This window comes from Ictidomys tridecemlineatus, chromosome 4 (assembly GCF_052094955.1).
Source record: "Ictidomys tridecemlineatus isolate mIctTri1 chromosome 4, mIctTri1.hap1, whole genome shotgun sequence".
Lineage (NCBI taxonomy): Eukaryota > Metazoa > Chordata > Mammalia > Rodentia > Sciuridae > Ictidomys > Ictidomys tridecemlineatus.
Genome location: NC_135480.1, coordinates 44,070,974 through 44,097,168, shown reverse-complemented (window position 1 = coordinate 44,097,168; position 26,195 = coordinate 44,070,974). Strand labels below are relative to the sequence as shown.

General features: G+C 37.6%; 1 protein-coding gene across 1 annotated transcript; it reads right to left on the bottom strand.

Moving 5' to 3' along the window:
• Nucleotides 1-10,313: 10,313 nt before the first annotated feature.
• LOC101969476 (mas-related G-protein coupled receptor member X2) lies at nt 10,314-11,297 on the bottom strand. The gene has a single exon (XM_005326848.3). The coding sequence runs from the start codon at nt 11,295-11,297 to the stop codon at nt 10,314-10,316; it is 984 nt and encodes a 327-aa protein (XP_005326905.2).
• Nucleotides 11,298-26,195: the final 14,898 nt, after the last annotated feature.

Sequence of the window (26,195 nt, the reverse complement as noted above, 5' to 3'; positions counted from 1 at the left end):
AATCATGCTCCAGAGTTTCATGCTTGGGAAGTCCAAATTCCCTTAGTGGGTCACAGAGGTTGATAGTCAGTGGGACTATTCCTTTTATATATTTTTTGGTTCCTGGATCCAAGCATTTTACCCTTGGAGAAACTACCACCTTGAGGAGCCTACGGGTTGAGAATACCTGGAACCTCAGTATGGACTGCTTTCCTCTTTGGCCATGGAAAGTGTCCCTTGATCCAACCCAGTGCTGCATGTAGTTTTATGTTGGTAAATCAGTTATTATGCAGGATTGGGACTAGAGTAAGTTGAGTGAGGAGCCATGGATACCAACTTTAAATGACACCTACTTTTTGCACCAGATGTTCATTGCCTTGCCTTTTTCCTGGTCCTAACTGCTGCAGTCTGGCTAGGCACAAATCACGAGCCACTGAAGCAGGAACAAACTTTATTTCTGAACTCCACCAGCACACTCCACACACGCTCCCCGGGAATTCTCCGGCACCACACGGCTCCTCCAGGAACCACCAACCGGAAATATCCCCCCTCAGGCACTTCCCCAACCAATGGGAACTCTCTGGGAATCCCCGCAAGAGCTCAAGAGGAACTCAATGGGAACTCCGCCAGAACTCAAAAGTCATCATCTTAATGGCTCCCGTCACCTCTCAACCACTACTTCTGGCAAAAATGCCATGCGTCATCCCGACTCGGCTGTGGCCCTCAACACTAATTCTGTTAGACCTAGATAATGGTGCTTGTGGAGGCCCTGAGGGAAGGAAACGGAAATGATTAAGCTCAGACTCTGTATCATGCTCAATGGAAGAACTGCTGCATTTTATGGAGGCAAGGTTCCAACTGTTACTCAGATGTCAATATTTGGTTCTTTGGCTTCCTGAGTGAGGACCTTCCTGGGAGCCTGTCTTTGTTGTTGACAGGTTAGACTTTCAACAGTGGAACAATAGTCAGATCAATGTTGATGAAAGTGAGAGTGTGCTGTAGGGCCCACACATAGCTTTCATCTCTGCTACCATGATCCCACTGAATCAGCATTAGGGTGGTCAAGGATAGAGGCTGGCTGACATCTAGTGGATCGTATTCACTTGGTAGTTTCATCCCTTTTAGCCCTGGATGCCCTCTGGTGGCATTAATGTGTGGTACATATGTATTTATATGTATTTAGTATAGTCACAGAGTTGTATAAACATCAACACAACATAATTTAAATTTTTTTCATTATCTCAAAAAGGAACCCTTTATCCTTGAGCAGTTATTCCCTATTTCTTCTCATCTACTCCCTCTGATTCAGTCCCAGAGACTGTGTATATTGAAGGCAATTTACATAAATGGCATGATATGATTATTTTTTGGCTTCTTTCACTAAGTAAGATGTTTTTATGTTTTGCCTATGTTATCACAAATATAAATTCTTCAGGTTTTTTTAAATATCAGGAATTGAACCAATGGCTGCTTAGCCACTGAACCACATCCCTGGTTCTTTTTATTTTTTTTTAATTTAAATAGGATCTTGCTAAATTGCTCAGGGCCTTCCTAAGTTGCTGAGGCTGACTTTGAACTTGACTTTGAACTTGACTTCCTCCTGCCTCAGCTTCCTGAGCTGCTGAAATTGCAGGTGTGTACTTCCATGACCAGCAGTTCTTTGGGATTTTTTAAAATTACCAAATGATAGTATCTTGTATGGATATACCACATTTTTCTTATCCATTTAATGATGTGCCTTTTGTTTGTTGGCTATTATGAATAATATTGCTATGTCTGGACATACATTTTCAGGTATTTGCTTAGTGGTGGAATTTGTGGAATACATGGTAACTCTATGTTTATTATTTTGAAGAACTGCCAACCTTTTCCGCAGTGGTTGCCTTATTTTATATTCCTGCTAGCCATCTAGAATTGTTCCAAATGTCCTCTTTTTCTACCCCACATACCTCTACTATGATAAGACTGTGAGGCATATGGCCTAGGTGTCAGTGTTCTATATTGTAGGCTGAACCTGCAGTAGATATTTTTTTCCACATAACTCAGTACATAAGAGGAGTATTTTTCTTATGCAATATGCTATCCTCAAAACCCCAGGAAGCCTACCAAACCTTAAGCCACTTTCTGAGTGGCTTACCAGACCTTGAACTCCTTTGCTTTTGTGCAAGGTACAATTTCTTGCCTTTTGCTTTGAAGGAGGTGTCCCAGCATGCCTAAAACCACCAAACTCCTATAAACTTCACATTTGTTCAGGACCTAGAACCTTTTAATTTACTTACTCTCAATTCCAGTCTAACACCAAAGGTTTTGTTCAGCTTTCTGCTGAGATCTAAAAACAATGGAAAGCCCCAGGACTCTCTTGAACTGGTACAGTTCAGACTTTAGCTCATTTGTTCTTCATTTCTTTTGGTTATGTTGTATAGAAACTGATATATTTTGTGCCTGTGAATCTTTGCCTCTAGGAATACAGGGCTCTTTATTCATCTCCCTATATTTTACTCCCCATCAGAAACCTGGGCCAATATGCTGACCTTATTCTCCACTGTAGTAATGATCTCCTAATGATTAATTCTACTGTTTGAACTCCTCTACTCCAGAACTTATTATCCACAATGAAACCAGGGAGCCCAGTCCTGAAACAGCATTTATGCTGAGGTCAGATTTTTGTTCTGCCCTCACTTCATGGAGAACTCCAAAGAGCTTCAAGGGATAAGAAGATGAATCCAGTGGTGTGACCACAGCCCTCATCTAATAGATGAAAGTATTTTTCATCTTCATACACATCAATTGTTGTGATGCAAACCTCAGATTGTCCAGAAAGGAGAGCTGAGAGAAAGAGTCTCTAGGTGCATGCAGTGCAATGGTTATGAAATAGATACTAATTTTTTAACTTTAATTAATAAAAATGGCTTCTTTGCACCTCTTTCAACTAGAGAAATCAATATTTAATCAACTCCCTGGACACTCTGACATTTAACTGTCTGGCTTCTACTTACCTTTTCATCCTCATGTATTACTTCTGCTTTTCTTCTATTTTCTATTTTCTGGCATCATCCTCCAAAACCTCTCTGTTGATCAGTAGACACTGAGGTAAATGGTATTAAGTATGGAAATGGTCACACCTCTTCTTCAGTGGGGCCATGAGAAAATGGAGGTGAAGCCAATCTAGACAGGAGCTGAATGGGTTTGGGTGGTGGTGTTAGTGTTGCTAGCTCACTGCAGGCTAAGCTTCATTTCTGTAATGATGTGCTGCTGCTGTTTTGTGCTTAGGATGGGATCTGAGATGCCAGTGAATTTTATCACTGTTCCTGCTACTTCTTCAGCTTTCAGTCAGACCTCCATGGTTGTATTACAATGAATGTCATTCTGCATGAGCATGGCCAACCCCATGGGAGACCACTGTTGCTGGCTAGTCAGTGCTAGGCTACACATGTGGCAGAAGTAGTGCTCTGTTGTGCTTGGTCAGCCCCAGGCCTAGGCCAGCACTGCATATGGATTGTTTTATGAATGTTGGAAGAAAATTGCATTCTTGAAGTAATGCATTTTGGCGCAATATATCACTTTTAAAAATGTTTTGATGAATTCTCTTGGCTAACATTTTTATAAGTATTTTAAGGGTAAACTGGGAATTTTATTCATTTGTACTCAAACTAGCCAGACTAATGGTGATTTACCATGGTGCAGCAAAATACCTAATATCTTCCAACAAATATTTTGAATAAGTTATGTGTTGTAATACAGCCCATGCCTAAAGGGATATAGGAAATCAATGAGGTACATCAGAGTTTAAATCTTCACCTGAACAATTATTTTCTAATAAGCAAAGCTTTTGAATCCAAGAATGTAGGAATAATCCTCACTTTTCTTTGTGCATTTTAACTTGATTCTCTTGAGGTTAGATTTTATATCCTCAAGATACTCGAACTAGGATTATGTCTACTTATCTTTAGAAAGAGACAACTTCTTGCTTATATTAAACAAAAGATTATTGGAATCTATTTGATTAGCCTCCAATCCTACCCACCCCCCAAATTAACACAATGGGCATAATTAGAGCCATGATACCAGGCAGGGATACATAGTTTTAAAAAAATATTCTGTTAGAGACAGGGTGTAGCTAAGTTGCTGAGGCTGGCTTTGAATGTGCAATCCTCCTGTCTCAGCCTCCCCTAGTTTTTCTAGCATTTTGAACATGAAGGGATGATGTATTTTATCAAATGCTCTCTCTGCATCTATTGACATGATCATATAATTTTTATCTTTGAGTCTATTGATGTGATGAATTGCATTTATTGATTTCTGTATATTGAACCAACCTTGCATCCCTGGGTTGAACACTACTTTGATCATGGCGCACTATATTTTTGATATGTTTTTGATTTTGATTTGCCAGAATTTAATTGAGAATTTTTGAATCTATATTTATTAGAGATATTGGTCTGAAGTTTTCTTTCTTTGATATGTCTTTGCCTGGTTTTGAAATCAGAGTGATAATGACCTCATAGAATGTGTTTGGAAGTGTTCCCTCTTTTCTATTTCATGAAATAGTTTGAGAAGTATTGATATTAGTTCTTCTTTAAAGGTCTTGTATAATTCACGTGTATATCCATCCATTCCTGGGCTTTTCTTGGTTGGTAGGCTTCTGATGGTCTCCTCTATTTCCTTGCTTGAAATTGATCTATTTAAATTGTGTATATCATCCTGATTTAGTTTGGGCATATCATATACCTATAGAAATCTGTCAGTGCCTTTAATATTTTCTATTGTATTGAAGTACAAATTTTCAAAATGATTTATAATTATTTTCTGTATTTCTGTAGTGTCCATTGTAATATTTCCTTTCTCATCATTGATGTTAGTAACTTGAGTTTTTTCTCTTCTTCTCTTTGTTAACATGGCTAATGGTTTATCAATTTTATTTATTTTTTCAAAGAACCAACTTTTTGTCATTTTTTTAATTGTTTCTTTTTTTCAACTTTATTGATTTCAGCTCTGATTTTAATTATTTTCTGTCTTCTTCTGCTTTTGGTGTTGATTAGTTCTTTTTTTTCCCTAGGGCTTTGAGATGTAATGTTAGGTCATTTATTTCTTCTTTGAAGGAGTGAACTCCATGCAATGAACTTTCCTCTTAGAATTGCCTTCATAGTGTCTTAGAGATTTTGATATGTTGTATCCGTGTTCTCATTTACCTCTAAGAATATTTTAATCTCCTCCTTTATATCTTTTGCAACCCATTGTTCATTCAATAGCATATTATTTAGTCTCCAGGTGTTGGAGTAGCTTTTATTTTTTATTTTATCATTGATTTCTAATTTCATTCCATTGTGATCTGATAGAATGCAGGATAGTATCTGTACTTTTTTATATTTACTAACAGTTGCTTTGTGGCATAATATATGCTCTATTTTAGAAAAGGATCCATGTGCTTCTGAGAAGAAAGTGTATTCACTCGTTAATGAAAAATGTACTCTATATATGTCAGTTAAGTCTAAGTTATTGATTGTATTATTGAGTTCTGTAGTTTCTTTGTTTAACTTTTGTTTGGAATATCTATCCAGTGGTGAAAGAAGTGTGTTAAAATCACTCAGATTTATTGGGTTGTGGTCTATTTGACTCTTCAACTTGAGAAGAGTTTCATTGATCAATGTAGATGCTCTATTGTTTGGGGCATATATAATTATTACTGTTGTATCTTGTTGATGTATGTTTCCCTTAAGCAGTATGAAATATCCATCTTTGTCCCTTTTGATTAACTTTGGATTGAAGTCTACTTTATTTGATATGAGGATGGAAACCCCTGCTTGTTTATGCAGACTATGTGAATGGTATATTTTATCCCAACCTTTCACCTTCAGTCTATGGATGACTTTTCCTATGAGATGAGTCACTTGAAGGCAGCATATTGTCGGGTCTGTTTTTTTTTTTTTATCCAATCTACCAGCCTTTGTCTTTTGATTGGTGAGTTTAGGCCATTAACATTCAGAGTTATTATTGAGATGTGATTTGTATTTCCAGTCATTTTTGTTTATTTTTGTTATTTAGTTTGACTTGGTTTCTTCTTTGTTTGGCTTTTCCTTTATTGTCGTTTTTTCCCATTACAGATTCTCATTGTTGTTTTTTATTTCCTCCTTGTGGTATTTTTGCCAAGAATGTTTTGTAGTGTAGGCTTTCTTTTGTGTGTGTGTGTATGTAAATTCTTTTAGCTTTTCTTATCATGTATGTTTTCATTTCATTGTCAAATTTGAAACTTAATTTTGCTGGATGTAAGATTCTTGATTGCCATCCATTATCTTTTAGAACTTGGTATATGTTCTTCCAGGATATCCTGGCTTTAGGAGTCTGGGTTGAAAAATCTGCTGAGATCTGAATTGGTCTTCCCTTACAGGTAATCTGATTTTTCTCTCTTGAAGCCTTTAAAATTCTATCCTTATTCTATATGCTAGGCATTTTCATTATAATGTGTCTTGGTGTAGATGTGTTGAAATTTTGTTAATTTGGTGTCCTATAGGCCCTCCTATATTTGATTTTCCAATTCATTCTTCATGCTTGGGAAATTTTCTGATATTATTTCATTGAAGAGATTGTGTATTCCTTTGGTTTGAATCTCTGAACCTTCCTCTATCCCAATAAATCTTAAATTTGGTCTTTTGATAGTATCACATAATTCTTGGATATTCTGTTCATGGTGTCTTACCATCTTCACTGTGAGGTCAACTTTATTTTCAAGATTGTATATTTTGTCTTCATTGTTTGAGGTCCTGTCATCTAAGTGATCTATTCTGTTGGTGGTATTATCTATTTAGTTTTTTAATTGGCTTATTGTTTCTTTCATTTCAAGGATTTCTGTTTCTTTTTTTTTTCAGTATCTCTATCTTTTTCTTGAGGTAAACTCTTGCAACCTGTATTTACTCTGTTATCTCTTTGTTGGTATGATGGATGGTTGCCTGTCTTTGTTCTCTTATCTCTTTGTTGGAGTGATTTCATTTTTTAAAACTACCACATTTTAGCTTACTGATTTATATTGTAATGCACCAGAGGTGTCCCTGTCAGACAATTAGAAACACTGCCAATTTGGTATACTTCAAACTTTCAGTTAACTAAAACATTCTTTCAAGAATAACTTTCTGTGATTATTTTTAGTTATTTATTTGATTACAAAATATTATAGCTTAGAATCTATAAAGCCACACACTTTTTAGGCCAGATATTGTCCTAGTGAGTACACATTTGGGTGACTTTGCTGTTCCAAGGGTAGTCCTAGGATCAGCAGCATTAGCTTTATCTTTTTTTTTTGAGGGGGGGTACTGGGGATGGAACTCAGGAGCACTCAACCACTGAGTTACATCCCTATCCATATTTTGTATTTTATTTAGAGATAGGATGTCACTGAGATGCTTAGCTCTCACTTTTGCTGAGGTTGGCTTTGAACTCAAAAATCCTGTCAGCCTCCCAAGTCACTCGAAGCATCAGTAGCTTTCTCTGTTGGTTGTTAGAAATGTACTGTCAGGTCCCACATTATACTTGTTTCAATGGAAATCAAGACATAGGAATGCTCATTAAAGGTTGAGACACACTGGTCTAAATGAAAATGGGGATATAAGATATGTATACTAGAGCAGGGTAGGAGAAATAAATAAAACTCAGGTTTTATTTATTTTGAAAATATCAGTTTTACAAATAATTTATTATCAAATATGATGATCTCTTAAAAATATTTTTATTATTGAATCCCTGATAGTATTTCATTTTCTTAAATTCCAATAATTTAAATATTTCAACAATATTGATACCACCTTGACATCCAAGAAACCTCCATGATATTTTTCAGTTTATTCTCTCCTTAATCATCATAATGTCTAATTAAATTGATTTACAATTCAATAAATTGTTAATGGAAACCATACATACTGCACTGCCAGTGGGATGAAAGATAGCACATGTAACTATGTATAGTACATAATATTTGATAATAAATGTTACTGGTTTATGTATTTACTAAACTATACTTCTATTGTTATTTTGAATATACTCCTATTTATATGGAAAAAGCTTACTATAAAACTGTATGCATGTTATGCTGGCAGCAGCCACATGCATCTCATATTCAAGTCTCTTGATTGTACCATTTTCTTTTGTGCTTGATGTAATAGGTTTTTCGTTTATCATAGCGATAGGAGTCATAAATCTGTATGAGTATTACACACACATGTGGTTTCAGTACACAATGGGCCATACCATCTAAGTTCATGTAAGTTTACTCTATGATGTTCCCACAATTATGAACTTGCATAAGAACAAAGGTATCCCCAGCATTAAGCAATGCATGACTATGTAATGAGCAGTTATTCCAAAATGAGTTATATTAAATGATAGAAATTGATAGATATACCCAAAGATTCAAACTGCATCTTTTATCTTCTGGACCCTATAGAGCTTCTGCAGCTGACCTGAATTTTTTGTCACATGTGTAACAGCATGTTTAAATAACAATATATTCTAAATATCCAATTTCTGCATTTCATCATGACTTTTTCAGGAAAATGGATGGAATTAGAGATCATTAAGTTAAGTGAAATAACACAGATTAAGAAGGTCAAGGGTTGTATATTTTCTCTAATGTGTGGAAACTGGAGAGAAAAAAAGGGGAAAAAGAAGGTGAAAGGAATTTCATGAAAATGGAATGGAGACCAGTGACATGAAAGGGACCAGAGAGAGGGAGGAGAGGAAGGAAAGAGAAAGCACTGGGAGAGGGGTAAGTCTGTGAAATTGACCAAACTGTGTTATGTGCATGTATGAATATGTAACAATGAATCCCACTCTTATGGATAATTATAACACACCCATAAAAATAGATCTGAACAAATTCTGTATTTCAAAAGTTGTGTAGGTGACATGCAGACTTTAAATATGAGATTTCTGCTAACTTGTTACCAACTCTTATGGAATTATTCATATCAAGGCTATAAAAATGTTTTACAATGATTTTTTATGTGAGGAATAAAATGTTGAACTAATTTAAAGGTAAACTATCTCCCTAGTTCCATTATGGACCCTTTTCAGGAAAAAAGACCTCCCCAGAGAAGCAGATGCATTCTACTGCTTCTTTTTCTTTTCTGTACATTACATCTCTTTTCTACCTCTCTGTTGTTTATTCTTTTGCTTTTGATATTTTGGTTGGACATATCCTGAGAAAACGGTCCAGAGAGCAAGACATATTTTTTAGGCTTGCCTTGCTAGGATGACCTAGATGGTCCTCTCTGGACTTGCCAGGATTGTAGCATTGATTCCAAATAAATTTGTAAAACTTTTGCCAACCCCCATCACTTCTAGGCCATGGCAATCATTGATCACTGCTCTCAGCACTTCAGTCTAAAGATCCTTCTTAAGAGGGTTCTTGCAGTCACAACTAAATACTTACGGTGGCATAAGGACTGCAACTCATTTAGAAACTGAATGTCTTTTCCAGAACCAATTCTGTGCTTTTAAAAACAATATAATAATGAATTGATTCTTCTGCCATTTCCATCTGTTCAAGTTCTACTTATCTTTCTGACTTAAACAATCCGTGTGGCTGAAAAGGTGACAGAGGCATATGCTCGGTACATTCAAATTCCAAGTTTTTCCAGAAGCCTTCCCTATCTATTGGCCACACACACACACACACACACACACACACACACACACACACACACACACTATTGAGATCTTTCTGCACTCTGATCCTTGTATCTGTTTACTTGCTGGGAGGATTTATACCAGTTACACCAGTATGACAGGTATGTCCAAGGAGATCTCTTCTACCAAAATCTATACAATCTACTGGAGAACAGCAACAAAAATCACTTCTGCTTTCCCAGATAGCATAGTGTATTGATAATGTTGATGCCTCAGATTCAGAACTCATTCAGAACAAGCTTTCTACCTGCAGCAATGTCCCAACACAGATCCCAAGATGATCCACTCACAGCACAGAGAGAAATAAGGAATAATTGTTTTCTATAACTTCAGGTAGAAAACAGTCATAAATAGAAAAAAATCATGATTTTGCAGAAAAATTCTTTCCATTAGAATGAAATTTTCAAAGAAAAGCATCAATAAGAAAAATTTAGAGGATATTTGATGAAACATTTATCAAAAAATACAGAAAAGAGTTGAGGCATGCGAGAGCTTTCTCTAAGAAAAATAAGAAAATCTGGGTTAACATAAATGCACTTGGAGACTATGGAAAATCACAGAGGCATTTCAGGGGCCGAGAGAGGAGCAGGCAGCAGTCAAATGTGGCAGGACACTGTTGATTCTCAGACAGACATCTGAGGCAGTCGGACAGAGGCTCTTCATCTCTGTCCCACTCTGCTCTCTGACATCTCCAGGGTTCCTTGAGAAAGGCTGTTGCCACCTTCATCCTTTTCAGGAGTGTCCTGCAGAGCCCGCTCAAGCACTAGCTTGAGGTTCTGGGACTGCTGCCTAAAGGAGCCGACAAAGAAGTAAATGATGGGGTTGGCTCCACTGTTAACAGAGGACAAGACAAATGAAACCATATTAAGACAACCTAGTGTATAAGAATCATTGTGAATCCAGTAGACCAGGAACAAATAGATGCCAAATGGCAGACCACAGAGGAGGAAGACCAGAACTGTGAGCAGAATGGTCACATACAGCCTGCTCAGTTGCATCCTCCGGGATCCACAGAGGATCCTGCCCAGCAGGGTCAGGCTGGACCCTGAGAGGATCACAAATAAAAACATCAGCCACGCAGCTATAATAAAGTTAACAGTTTTACATCGACCAATCGCAAAACTCATAGACAGTTTTAAACAATAGACCCTGTCCAGGATGCTCAGTAACATGGACAGGGCCCAGAACAGGGCACATATGACAGCTGACATGTGTGTAGGGCGGTGGCAGTGGTACCAGATGGGCCACAGGACCGACAGGCAGCGCTCAGTGCTAATAGCACTGAGCATGCTCAGGCCTGCAATGTAGCACATGATTCCCCCAGTTCGAACGATGCCATAAGTAGGGACAGAGAAGCGAAGGAACATTTTGATGACATCTAGTACAAAAGCAGTGGAATTGAAACAGAGAAAGAGGAAGTCAGCAGCAGCCAGGTTGAGGATGTAGACAGAGAAGGCGTTCCTGCGTATGCGGAAGCCCAGGAGTATGAGCACAGCCACATTTCCTGCCAGTCCAACCAGCAAAATGATGAGGGTCAGCATTTTTGAGGTCATGTTATTCATGTTACAAGTTGGATGAGAGCTCATGTAATTCCTATCGGTTGGTGTGGCTTCTGTCTTCCAGACTGGGATGGTTGAATTCATGCTTCCAATCTCTCCACTGGTGACCCTGGTAACAAAACAAGACTTGAGCACTGATGCATGAGATCTGATTTTAAGTATCATCTTGCTATGTGGGAATTACTCTCTCCACTTCAAAGAGGAAAAATAAAAACAGGATTATGGAGATGAACTTATGTATCAAGGGCTCGTGGGGGGGTTCTGAAATATGGATTCAAATTCAGTACTCATCCTCTGAATAGCTTGAGCTCTCTGACCTGAAAATAAATGACATAGCAATATGCTATGATCCAAACACTCCCACTTAATGGGCTTGAGCTGTGGACCAGCTCTGATTTGTCCTTGAAGTTTTCTCTCAGTTATAGGAATTGAGGCAGACACAAAGGTGGTCATGATATCCCCATGACCATGAGTGTTTCATTCATGGAGGAAAAGAACCTGGCTTTGTGACCATGAGGAAAATGTGAGCTCTTACTAGGACAGGAGAGAGAATGGCTGGGTCTAGAAACTGCTCAGTGTGTCAGATATAGAAGAAAATTGTCATTTTTGACATTTGCAGTGCTGAGAACCAGTCCACTGGTTCTCAATACTCATTCAATGGATGAATGCATGAAAGGGGAGGGAGACTTAGAGTGTTAGATGATTTGGGATAAATACCATAAAACGCATTAGAACACACACACAAAACAGAAAGTAAAAATAATTTATCATAATTTTTATTGTGAACAGCTCTGAGTGTTTTATAATTCATCACCTGTGTCCTAATAGCATATTGACTACTGAAATGCCTTTGGAGTAAGGATTCAAGATGGCTTTGTTCAGTACTGAGAACAGTTTTGGAGCACAGTTGGAGTAGCATTTGTGTCTTAGCAGAATTGCTCAGCAGTGTGGAATAGGAAGTATAATGTAGGAGTGAGGTCTGAGTGCCACTGAAAAGAGGTATTTGAAGTGATTGACCCTCTATGGAGTACCATTGAGTGGTGTGTATAATGTAGACCTACTGCATTCTCTCTTCCTAGAGATCCTAGTAGCATTTTCTTTCTTGATAAAACAAACAAAAAAACTTTTGTGTCAGTGAAGCCTGTGAGGGGAAACAGAATAGAGTGCTAAGACTGGAGTGTTTAGTTTCTCATGCAAATCTGAACTGGGGAAAGAAGACCAGATCATGTCTTAGTGATAAACAGGAGCTTATTGAGAATTTACCAGATAATTTCCTTTTGAGTCCTCTCAAGAGTCTATGAGGTAAGAATTAGGATTTTCCTCATTTCATAGAGAATAAGCAGGATGAGGGATGGATCCCTGTTTCATACACTGTGGATTTGAACACATCAGGTTCTACACTTTTCACATCATCACTGTGTGCTCATCAGAGAAAAGCAGAGGAGTAACTCCCAAGTTATATGCAACGTGGCAGTCAAAATCGTGGATGAAATTAGATCTAGCATAAAGTGAACTTGAGAAACAAAGGGGGAGAAAAGCCAGTGAAAAAAGGAACAAAAGAGGTGGTAGAAGTCAGTAAGCAATAAATATGGGAACCCAAAGGCCCTTTCCAGTGTCCAAGGCAGCCATGACTTCAGAATCCAGAAGGCTCACAGAGACAGGAGGCTTTCAAGTGGACAGAGGATATATTCTCCTCTGGACTTGCTGAGGGGCATTCCGTAAGTAATGCACCCATTATGAAGCCACATCCCCAGCCTATTTAAATAAAATCTATATTTTATTTAGAGACAGGATCTCACTGAGTTGCTTAGTGCCCCACTTTTGCTGAGTCTGGCTTTGAACTAGTGATCCTCCTGCTTCAGCCTCCCGGGCCGCTATGATTACTGGTGTGCACACCATGCCCAACACAAAGAGAGTAATTTTGAAAAGCAATGAAACCTACTGTACAGCATCTCAGCTCTGGAAAACAATATCTACATGGGGCTTTGCTTTTTAAATGAATAAGAGAGGCAGCAATCTCTCTGTGACAGAATATTTGAATGACTAAAATAAAGAGAAAAATATGCAGAGTTGGCTCAGAAGGGAGAAAGGTCCGATTATCCCCATTTTAAACTTCCACAGCAGGAGCTTCCAGCACCCAGTTTTCAAAAGGATGATTCTATCTCCTGCCTTTCCCTGAGAGAAGTACCATGACTCCCTCTATTTAGCAATCAATGGTAGAAACACAGGGATGCGAACTCAGAGCAAATACCACGTATACCAAGAATGGAAGGTCCCCTTACCTTTCTTCCCTTCTCCTGTCCAGAGGTGGAGAGCTTAACTGTGCTATCCAGGAAGAGCCTTTCTCAGATTGGGTGACCCCAGAGTATACTTCTTTGTTCTCCAAGTCAGGAGATGCCTACAAGAGCTGGAGTAAAAGTTGGTGGCTCAGTGAGGCTTATAAAGATTATGGATAGTCTTTGTAATTTTCTGTCCTGGTACTGGAAGCAAATTGGAGACTAGAAACAATAAAGACCTGATCCTTCCCTGAGATGTTTCTTGGAATCTGCCCAGTTTCTACTTGCATATCAGCCTCTCTCATCCTGTCCATTTCGTCCACTTCCCTGTAAATAATATCTGTTCAGTCCATTTATTGCCAACTATAATCCTGGATAGCAACATCAAGCAATGTGAACTTGAAAAGTGGAACTTTCTGAGTAAATAATAAAGTATATCATTGGGTCCCTCAAAACTCATCATGTCCTGACTCCACTTGTTTTTTCAGTATTTTATCTTAGCAACAATGCATTCATTTGTAGACTTTTGTTCCAAATGAAAGAGAAATCTTCACAGAGTCAATGTCTCACTGAATTTCATTCTCCAGAGGTCGCCACTTTCTATCCCTGCCTATTCTTTTTTTTTTTTGAGAGAGAGAGAGAGAGAGAGAGAGAGAGAGAGAGAGAGAGAGAGAGAGAGAGAAATAAAGAGAGAGAATTTTTTAATATTTATTTTTTAGTTTTTTCAGTGGACAAAACATCTTTATTTGTATGTGGTGCTGAGGATCGAACCCAGCACCGCGCGCATGCCAGGCTTGAGCCACATCCCCAGCCCCCTGCCTATTCTTAATTCTTTCTCTGAAGAGCAAACCCATATTTTTACTTTTAAATTATCATTATGAAAAAGTGGGGCAGTTGGTTTTCCTTATGAAATAGGAAGTGTTCAGCATAAATAATACTTTCGTTTCTCTCTCCACTTTATGAAATCTTTTATTTATTTTCATTTAGTGATACTCAAAATTTTAAATCATCTCCTATGACTTCCCTTCATGTTCTTCATATAACTGTCTTATTAGTCTACTTGTTGTTTATAAACATAGTTTGAATCAGAAAAAGTGATGGGCATGAACCTTAAGGGTCATGGATGGAATGCTATGGTTTGGATATAGTTTAATAGTGTCCCCCCAAAGGTATATGTGATTGGTGCTTGGTCTTAGAGTAGCAGTACTGGGATGTTCTGTGGAGTCTTTAAGAGGTGGGGCCTAGTGGAAGGTCTTTAGGTCATTGGGGCATGTACTTAGAATATACTCAGACAACTCCTTTATTTCTTGTGAGACAGTTGTTACAAAGGTGGGAACCTGGCCCCACCAAGCCTTCTGCTTCCTGACTGGAGATGTGACCATTCCCCCACATATGCTCCCATTATCCCTAGGGGGGCTGGGCCCAGAGTCTGAACTGTGACTTTTGAACTTGCATTAAAAACAGAGTGAATTTAAACTCTTTGTGAGTAGCCTGTGCCAGGTATTTTTATCATAAAAATTTGACTAATAAAGAATCTACTTAAAATATTTAGAAATTTTATTTGGTGGATTAATTCAGCAAATATTTAATAAGACCTTATTATGGGCTGAATTGAGTCCCTTTAATATTTATAAGTAATAGTCCTAATTCCCATGATCTCAGAATGTGACTGTAGTTGAAGATGGAGTCTTTGAAGGGCTAATTAAATTAGTATGAGGCCATTGGGGTGGACCTTCCTCAGTATGAATGGTGTGCTCATAAGAAGAGGAGATTAGGACATACCCACTCAGAGGTGAGGCATTGTGAAGACAAAAAGAGAAGAGGATTCCATTTACAAACCATGGATAAAGGCCTCATGAGAAACTGACATAAGAGACCACTAGACTTCTTTTATAATAACTAAAATAAAAAATGTTTTTAATTTAAAAAATTGGAAAGCATTTGGATAAACTAGATTTTTCTTACATCACCAGTGGAAAATGACATAATTCGGCTACTCAGAAAAATTCGGTTGCACTTTCTAAAAAAAATTGTTTATACTTCTTCTTCCACCCAACATCCTACTCCTGGCATCTAGCCCAGAGAATGGAAATGGTGTTCACTTAAAAATCTGTTCACAAATGTTTATATCATGTTTACTGTGATAGCCAAACTGGAAGCAAACAAATTGTCCTTTCAATCATAATTTGTGAAACAAAGCTTAATAAATCCTTAGAATGGAATCTTGCTCCAAAATTGAAGCAAATCAACAACAAACCTTTAATACATGCTACTACTTGGATGACTGTTGAGGACTTTATGCTGAGAAGAATAACACAAACTTAAAAGTTAGACAATGTGTGATTCCTTTCACAGCATTTATAAAGTGACAAATAGGGAGAAAGGGAACTGGCCAGTGATTGCCAGGGGTTTTAGAAGTAGATGAGGTGGGCGTGAGGCATAAAGGTGAAGCACAAACCAGTTCTTTCCAATAGAGTTCTTTCGTGGTGAATTAGTAGCTTCATATCTTGAATGTGGTTGTTGTTATGTGAGTCTATACATGTGATAAAGTGACATCAAATTTAAAAAAAATGCATAATCCCCTAAAATTTGTGCATGTAAAAAGTGATGAAACCCAAATGATATCTGTAGTGTTAAGTGATTTGGTTCTATCAACATCAACTTCCTGGTTTTGATAACACACTGTATTAGTGGAAAATATCACCATTGGTGTAGTCTGGGTAGTGGGTATACAGAAACTGTACTCTACTTTTACAGCTTTGATTAGTCTATAATTCAGAAGGAAATACTAAAAAAAACATTTGAATGGTTGGCTTATTGGATGAACAACCTACGTTAATATTGAAGTCAACTGTAAATGGGGATATAGGAGATGCTGGAGTGAAGTTTATAAATCAGGTATCTAGGTCAGAAAAATATATCGTAAGCATTTACACACCTCCAGTATAAATAAACAAGTGTTAAAATTGTATTTTATTTCAATGGTGATTTTAAAAGCAATAAATAAAAATTTATAGGTAGATTACAGGGGTAAGTCTGTATCTCTTCTCCCGCTATACTCATTAGGACTTTTCAAGTTGGGAATCATTATTCTGTCACTTGTGTAACAGGATATTAAAAGAAGAGTTTAATCTGAATGTCAAGAGAATATAACCAGGAGTGTAGCTCAGGGGTAGAGCAATTGCTTGGTATGCAGGAGGCCCTGTACTGAAAAAAAAAGGTTATATGGATACTATAAACTAAAAGAGGTGGAGAGAACATCCAGAATCCAAATATGAGGCTTCTTTCTTTATTTTTGTACTGGGTATTGAACCCAGGGGTGCTCTACCACTGAGTGACATCCTCAATATTTAAATTTTATTTTTTGTTTTGAGACATTATCTCACTTACTGGCTGAGGCTTGGCTGGAACTTGCAATCCTTCTGCCTTAGCCTCCTGAGTCAACTGGGATTAAAATTGTATGCCACCATGTGCAGCTTCCAATAGGAGGTTTCTGATAACTCTGTATCAGCTCTTAAACCATCACCCATGTCAAGGTTACAAAGAAGTTTTGTGTTGAATTTATTTTGAAGATGAGCTATCTTATCTAGCTTTCAACTAGAACTTTTTGCAGCTGGAAATCACTAGAGAGTGTATCGCCCTGCTTCTCCACCCCACCTTCCAAACTTCTCCTTGTTCTATTTTTCTGTTGTTCTATTTCTCTTGTTCTTTTCACTGTAGACCTCACTCACTGTTTTTAGCATGGCTTCTGACCCAGTAGTTTAGATATATCCCTGTGAAAAAAGTCAGGAGAGCAGGTCACTGCCTTTTTACTCTGTTCTGGGCTCACCTGGCTGTCTCTCTCTGGTTGGGTGGTATTTTGGAGCTGATTCCAACTAATTTTTAAACCTTATGCCAATTGCTATCATTTCAAGCTCTTGACAGACTTTTCTCATTTCTCACAGCCCTCTAGCTTCATAAGAGGGGTCTCTTAAGAACTAAGATGAAATACCTGAAGAGGCACAGCCTTTTTGTTTCCTGATAATGATTCCCTAAAGAACCATATGAATTTATGGTTCTCCACCCATTTTGTTTTTGTTCAGTCTATTTATCCTTGGTGTGGTTGGTAAAACTGAAGAGTCATCAGTTTGAATTTCAGACATCTCAAGAAGCCTTCCCTGATTACTCACCTACATATACATACTTGCTAATGAGATATTCTTCCTCTCTCTTCCCCATCTCATCTTGTATCCTGGAAGGATTCAGAGCCAGTTGTGCCAACATTTTAGTTGTATATGTAAGAAAATCTCCTCCTCTAGAATTTGTTGATGTCTTCAAGATTTTCTATTTTATTGAAGTATATATTTTCAAAAATAATTTCTGATTATCCTCTGTGTTTCAATAGAGTTATCTTGAAGGAGTTGACCCCAAGATATGGGCTCCCCTCCTCCATGTAAAACTTTCATTGCAAAAGGACCCAGCAATTGAACAAAGCATTGGATACCTGGGGGAAGCTACAAGCATCCTGGGGACCTCACTCTATGGAGAATACTGTAGAAGAAAAGTTGAACCACATCTTAAAAAGAAACAATGGCTAAATTATGCCAAGACCCACCTGCAGTGGGATAATATGTTGCCAGTTGCTCTCCTCCAAATACGGGTGGCCCTAGATGTATGCTTAAATCGAGCGCCTATGAAATAGTATACAGGAGACTCTTCCTGGAACCCTGGGGGAGAGTGGACTATGTGACTATATAGCAGGAGAAACCATACTAATAACAGTAGGTACAACAAATCAGTCTAATATTAACCACTGTGCATGACTGTGGTTCTTTCAGGTCCCCTCCAAGTTTGAAATCACTTCTTCATCCCTTCCAGTCTGGGACCAGGTGCTACCCAAGACTTGGAAAGAGTAGTATTTGGAGCATAGACTGGAAGAGAAGTGGACAGGACCTTATGGCATGCTTCTGATGACCCACATTTCCTTGAAACTTGCTGGAATAAAATTCTGGGCCCACAATACTAGAGTGAAAAAGTGTCTAAGAGATTTGCCAGAAGTTGCCTCTCCTGCATGGACATCACAACCCTTGGGGGACCTAAAATACTTGTTTAAGAAAATACAATGAGAGATTTTATGTTTTTACTAACTTTGTTTTTTCCTCTCATTCTCTTCCTAGGCTGAGAAAACAACAGTTTGTTTAGAATAGCACAGACCTTGGCTACATTGACTCATGCAGTTGATTGCTGAACCTGCCTTCCCAGGACCTGAATCTCTGTGGACCATGTTGATCCCTTTGTACATCCAGTTACGAACTTTACTCAGATCCTAGACGGAGACTGGACACCAACACGGGACCTCAGAGCCCGAAACATTATGTATCAGGTCTGAGCTGCTAATCTCTGTTTCATTTATTTCTTCTGTGATCATCAGTATTTTTTTCTTCTACTTTATTTGTTCCTTTTTTTATTCCCTGAGGCATAACATTAAGCTGTTTATTTGCAATCTTTCTTCTTTTTTGATGTAGGCATTTAAAAATACCTTTGTGCATCCTACATAAAACATTGGTGTGTTTTACATACATTTTTGTCTTTTCAATATGCTTCATAATTTATCTTGCAAGTTCTTCGTTAACACATTTGTTGCTCAGGATAATGTTTAATATTCATGTATTTATAAATTTTCCAAAATTCCTGTTGTTAATTTTAATATTTTTTTTAGAATTGCCAAAATTTATTTAGGGCCTACTTTATGATCTATCCTGAGGAATGCTAGTCTTAAAAGATTTATGTGTTGCCTTTCCATTAGATGGAATGTTTTGCATATCCATTTGGTCTAAAGTGGTATTAAAGTCCAATGTTTCTTTATTAATTTTGTGTCTGCATGATCATGAATGAATGAATCATGAATGAATGAATATGCCATATTGAAATTTTCCACTATTGCAATTTATCTATTCCTTTGGATTCTTTAAGATTTGCCTTGTGTATTTATATGCTTCACTGATAGCTGCATATACACTTATAATCATTAAGTCCTCATGATTAATTGACCCACTTTTCATTATATAGTGCTTTTCTTTGTTTCTTCTTACATGTTTGATGTAAAACCTATTTAATCTGATGTAAGTTTAGCTACTCCTGTTTTCATATGGTTTATATTTACATAGAATATAATTTTTTCTCTCCCATCTTTTTGAGGTGTTGGAGATGTTTTGAATTGAACCCAAGGCCTCATACATGCTAGCACTCTGAGAATGAGATATATCTCCAGACTTTATCTTTTTACTTTGAATCTATGTGTGCCATTTACAGTGAAGCAGATTTCTTAAAGACAGCATACAATAGTTCTTATTTTTTTAAATCCACTTGATCATTCTATGCCTTTGAATTTGATAAGTTAATTCATTTACATTAAAAGTAATTATTAATAAATAAGTTTGGGTTTACCTCATTTTATTAAACTTTGCTTTATCATGGTTATCCACTTTTCTTTCATCCTCCCTCCCTCCCTTCCTTCCTTCCTTCCTTCCTTCCTTCCTACTTTCCTCCTCTTCCTTTGTAAAATTTTAAATGTTTTCTTTTAATTCAAAGTTTGCAATTATCAAAGACCCTATTTTGAAGAAGTCTATTAGTTCCATTTTTCCAATAGCACATGATGACTTCATGTCTGTGTCACATTTTGTTAATCTTGTAAATTTTTCCAACATTTTAAATAACATTATCTGTTGTGGTGAATTGTGAGTTTTGTTTTTGGATTTTAGTGTTGTCATTGCTTTATGGTCCTAAAAACCATGCCTACATAAGAAGAAGATAATAGATGTTGTGTGTTCTGATTAATGCATTGAGTGGTGGTTCTCTTAACCTTCCTTCTTTCCTCAAGCCTAGCTATTTCCTGAGACATCATAATATTGAAATTAGGCCAATTAATGACTCTAAAAGCCCTCTAAATATTTAAGTGAAAGGAAGGTTTGCACATCTCTCATTTTAAATGAAAAGCTAGAAATTATTGAGATTAGTGAGGAAGACAAGATAAAAGCCAAGACAGGCTGAAAGCTGGGCCTCTTGTTCCACTTAGCCAAGTGGTGATTGCAAAGGAAAAGTTCTTGAAGGAAATTTGAAGTGCTATTCAGTGAACACTGGGAAATAAAACAGCCTGATTGCTGATATGGAGAAAACTTTAGTGGACTGTCTAGAACACCATACCAATCACAACATTTTCATAAACCCAGGCCTAATCCAGAGCCAAGTTCTAACTCTCTTTAATCACATGGAGAGTGAGAAAAGTAAGGAAGCTGCAGAAGGAAAGTCTGATGCTAGTACGAGTTGTTTCAAGAGTTTTAACCAAAGAAGCCATCTCCATAATACAGATGCACAAGATGAGACAGCAAGTGCTGATATAAAAGCCATAGAAAGTTATCTAAATCTAGCTATGATGATTACATGGTTACATGGAACCTAAGATTTTTAATGTAGACAAACAGCCTTGTATTGGAAAAATAAACCATATAGGACTTTCATAGCTAGACAGGAGATGTTAGTGTCTGACTTCAGAGACTCCAGGGGCACACTGCCTTTCTCATTAGGGATCTAATACAATGTTATTACAGTTGGTGGCTTTAAGTTGAAACCAATGCATTAGTAGCTACCATTCTGAAAATGTTATGGCCCTTATTAATTATACCAAATTTACTGGTGTATTAATTACCCTTATTAATTCTACTAAACTTCTTTGAAAAACAACGAAGTCTGGATGATAGCACATCTGTTTGACAGTATATGGTTTTCTAATTATTTTAAGCTCACTGTTGAAATCCACTGCTCAGGAAGAGATTTCTTTCAATATATTATTGTTCATTGAAAATGTACATGGTCAACTGGGTGCAGTGGTACACACCTGTAAATCCCAGTGGCTTGGGAGGCTGAGACAGGAGGATTGCGAGTTCAAACTAGCTTCAGCAAAAGCAAGGTGCTAAGCAATTCAAGGAGATCCTGTCTCTAAATAAAATACAAAATAGGGCTGTGGATGTGGCTCAGTGGTCGAGTGTCCCTGAGTTCAATTTCTGGTACCTGCCCTATCTTAAAAAAATGTACATGGTCCCCCAAGAGCTCTGATAGACATGTCCAAAGAGATTAATGTTGTTCTTATAACTGCTAACCCAATATCCATCTTTCAGACATGGATCCAAGAGTAATTGAATAATTGTTACTTTCAAGCCTTATTATTAAATAAATCTATTTTGTAAGGCTATGGCCACTATACATACTGATTTATCTAATGGATGTGGGCAAAGTAAATTGGAAACATCCTGGAAATGCTTTATCAGTCTAGATTCCATTAGGAAAAATTATTATTCAAGGACATTTATCAAAATATCAGCAGTAATAAGAGCTTTCTATTTTTCATGATTCTCAGGAATTTGACCATTTCTTTTAGGTTTTCAAATTTGTCAGATTATGATTTTTAAAAATAATATTCTCTACTTCATTGTGATCTTGCTGGAGACTCTGGAGTCTAGATTGTACCAGAGAGTTTGTCTCTCCTTGAGTCAGGGAGCTGGGCTCCTGTGTACCACATACTGGTTATTCATTGTCTCTAGGCAGCCTGGGATGAGGGTATGTAAACTCACTAAGGTGCCCAGACTGGCTTTGAACTTGTGATCCTCATGCTTCAGCCTCTGGAGGAGCTGGGATTACAGCATGTGCTACCACACATGGCTCTGAACTGCTTTTTGTCAGGTTTTATCAGGTTGTTGTGTATATATTTTGCCCATTTACAATAAAGCTTGGCATGGGACCTAGGGCAAATGCATTCCTCCATGTGCCTACTATGATGTGGCAACCTCATGATGATAAAGATAAATTGCTCTTTTCAGTATAGTGATGCTTTTTTTTTGACTGGTGGGCTACTGTCACAAACAGGGAGCCATCCTGTGAAGATCAGGGAGACTCTTGTTCTGTACCATTGTATAAGTGTGCTCCTTTAGCAATCAGGACCTCTAAATATCCATTATCTAGAGTTTCATGTGTGGGAAGCCTAAGTTTCCTGAGTGGGTCACTTTAATTTATGGTGAGAAGGGCCACTCTTATCCACTTTTGGTTCCTGGACACAAGGACACAAGTATTCTACCCATGAAGGTCCTCCCAACTACAGTGGTTACTGGTTTAAGGATACCTGGCATCTCAGTTTTGTCTTTGTGAGGCCTTTTCACTACAACCAGTCTTATATGATGTTTACATGGTAAGACCAGCATATTCCACATGTCTACCACTTTCCTCTGCCCAGTGAATGTGTCCTTTGGCCCAAGAGAATGCGGCATATAGTTTCATGTTGGTTATTCAGTTACTGTGTATAAGGTTGGGACTAGGGAGTGGTAAATAAGGTGCCTTCATACCAACTTTAAGATGATACTTACTGTTTGGTACCAGGTGTTTCACTTGCCTCACCTTGTTCCTGGTCTGACCCTGTGAGCCTTTGGGATAATGGTGCTGGTGGAGGCACTATGGGGAGGAGAGGAAAATTGTTAAATCCAAAATGTGTGTCAACCTCATCAGGATGAACTGATGCATTTCCTGGATGCAAGCTTCCAATTATTTTCTAGATGTCAATATGTGGCTCACTGGCCTCCCCAGTCGTGGTACCATTCTGTGGGCCTCTTTGACAGTCTTTGTTGTTGAGAGGTCAGACATTCAGCATCAGTACAGTATCCAGATCTACCTTGGTGAGAGTGAGATCATTCTGTAGGGGTATGCATAACTTTCTTGTCTGGTAGCATGGCTTATTCTATCATGATACCATTGAATCAGCTTTAGGGTAGTCAAAGATAAAGGCTGGCTGACATCTGTTCATTTGGTGTTTCATCCTTTTTAGCAGTGGATGCCCTCTAGTGGGTATTAATGTGTGATGCATATGTATGGTGCAGTGGTTTTTAGTATATTTGCAGAGTTGTACAAACATCATCACAATGTAATTTAAAATTTTTTCATCACCTCAGATAGAAACCCTGTGTATTTTAACAGTTATTCTCTATGCTTTCTCCTCACCCACTCCCTCTGCCTTATCCCCAGTGACTATCTCTATTGATTGAATGCATTTTACATAAATGGCATCATATAATGTGTTTTTCATATCTGGCTTCTTTCACAGAGCAAGATATTTTTAAAATTTACCTATGTTGCTGCAAGTATTAGTTTTTCATTATCTTTTACTAAGAAATGATGGTGCATTGTGTGGATATACTACATTTTGTTTATCCATTCATTAGTTGATATATAATTAGGCTGTTTCCACTTTTTGGTCATTATGAATATTGCTTTTATGAATATTTATAAAGATATATTTTCAGTTAGATTGGGTATATGCATAGTGTTGGATTTTCTGGGACACATGTTAACACTATGTTTAATATTTTGAAGAACCTCCAACATGCTTCACAGTGGTTACTATTTTGCATTCCTGCCAGCCATTTATTTTTACTCTTCACATGTCCTCCTTTTCTATCACAGATACCTCTAGTATCATGGGACCTGTGGGTCATACAGCCCAAGGCAATGCTATCTGCATTTCAGAATTCACCTAATTCAGAATCTTTTCTTAGTTTTGGTTCACTTCAAAACTGATATCCTTCCACATGTTTCAATGAATAGATTATATATATATATATATATATATATATATATATATATATATATATGTATATATATATATATATATTGTGCAATATGTTGTCTCCAAAAGTCCAAAAGCTTCCCAAACCATGGCTGATGTGGGATACAATATCTTTGAAAGAGATATCCATCCTTGCCTAAAACCACCAACTCCCTGAAAATTTCATTTTTGGTCAGGACATGGAATCTTTGTAATGTTAATTTCTTTGATATGCAGAGTACTTTCTATTTGGTAACCATCAGTTTATATTAATACGATGTCATTAATATGGTGGGTCCAGTATAATACTTCTATCTTTAGAATATATTTTGACGGAGTTCCTAAGTGTTGCATACTCTTTCCCTTTCCATCTGAAACAGTGTTTCTGATCCTCTTTCCTGAAGGCTGTTAAAAAAACACATCTGTTACATCAAAAGCAACACCCTATACCAGAAACCATGTTACTGTGCTGTAATTATAATGCCTAATATGACTCAAGAATTGCAACTGGTACTACTACTTGATAGATGTCAGTCAGCCACCATTGGACATGTCCCTTTTCTTTCCTTACCAGGGTAAGACCAGGGAGGTCAATGGGTGTATCATCAGGACAACCCTTGAGGATAGTACTAATTTCTGCCATTTTCCTGTAATGCAATATTATTTATATTTACTACTTTGACTAAAAGATAGTAGTGTTTCAGAGACACCCACTCAATATTTCATACTATAGTAGTTATTATATCAATTTGAACAAGAAAATATTCATACATCAGATTGATCTCACTGAATCATAGGAATTAATGACTCCAACGTGACATGAATATATAAATAAACAAAACAAATGGGGAGAAGAAAAAATGTTCCTGTACAATAGAAAGTCACTGAAAATTAATAGAACCAGAAAATCAGTGGTTGGCAACCTTTGGGATAATAATCAATTCACATATGAAAAATGAATGCATGCCCAGGTCTGTAATGATATCTCCTTCAGTTGCAGAGAACAGTCACCACTGAGCTTATCAATCACTTGTCTCCCCAACTTCCCTGACTCTGTTCCTTATCCCCTTGGAGACTATTCATTCATCTGGGTTGTTCTGAGGATCAGAGCCAGAAGTGGGTATTACACAATAGAAGGTTCTCAGGAGAAATCTGCAAGAGAAAGGCAAGCAGAACAGGGAAGGGGCAGACCTAATAATGGAAATGGTTTTGGGCCAAGTCCAGTCTCATCTTGATTTTGACTATCAACTGTAGCATGAATTCTGTCTCATCTTGTGGCAAAAAAGAGTTTTCTAACTTTCCCTGAGTTTAGTCATCACAGGATAAGGTGGCTCCACTCACCCAAGAATGATTCTCTGGAGAAGATTGCAGGTGTGAGCTATTAGCAGTGGGAGCTGTTCCAGGTAGTGGATGGATTATTGAACCAACTTGATACATGCTGTCTCATGAAATCTGGACAGGTCACCAACAGTGTCTACTATACATGGACAACCCTCAGTACCTAATAACTCTGTGCTTATTTTGTGTCTGCACCCTCACAACTGAATATAGTCAGAGAAGAGGGAATGTTTTGAGTTATAACACTTTAGAAATGCCCAACAGCCTTATGTGAATCCTTAATGTTGCTGGAAACCTTGGTATGTTTCTCCAGTCATTCTTGTTCTCCTAGATCACCTTTTTCATGACCTTCTATTAAATTATTAAATCTCTGACACCTCTCCATCATCCTCACTTCAGCTGATTACCTTTGCTCAGAGAATAGACACAACTGGAAGAACAATTTCTCCAAACTCCACTTCTGCACATACCACCTACTTGCATCTTTAGCCACACACTCTATCTTTGCCACTGTTTGAAGGCAAGCTATCACTGCTCCTACTGATGCCAACTGCACTGTGTTGTCCTTAGAGAAAAGGAGGACAGTCGAATACCATTTCCCCTAAGTGCACTTCTTTTTTCCCAGGAACCTTGCTAAGTTGAGGCAACAATGAGAGCAAGTGTGAGAAACAACATCCCCTAAAATACTATATCACAAAGGACACTGAATTTCTCTCATGTGTGCTGGGAATTAGGGGAAGTGAG

What these genes read in the sequence shown, in the direction of transcription:
- LOC101969476 (XM_005326848.3), bottom strand. Translation starts at nt 11,297, where the DNA reads ATGAATTCAACCATCCCAGTCTGGAAGACAGAAGCCACACCAACCGAT.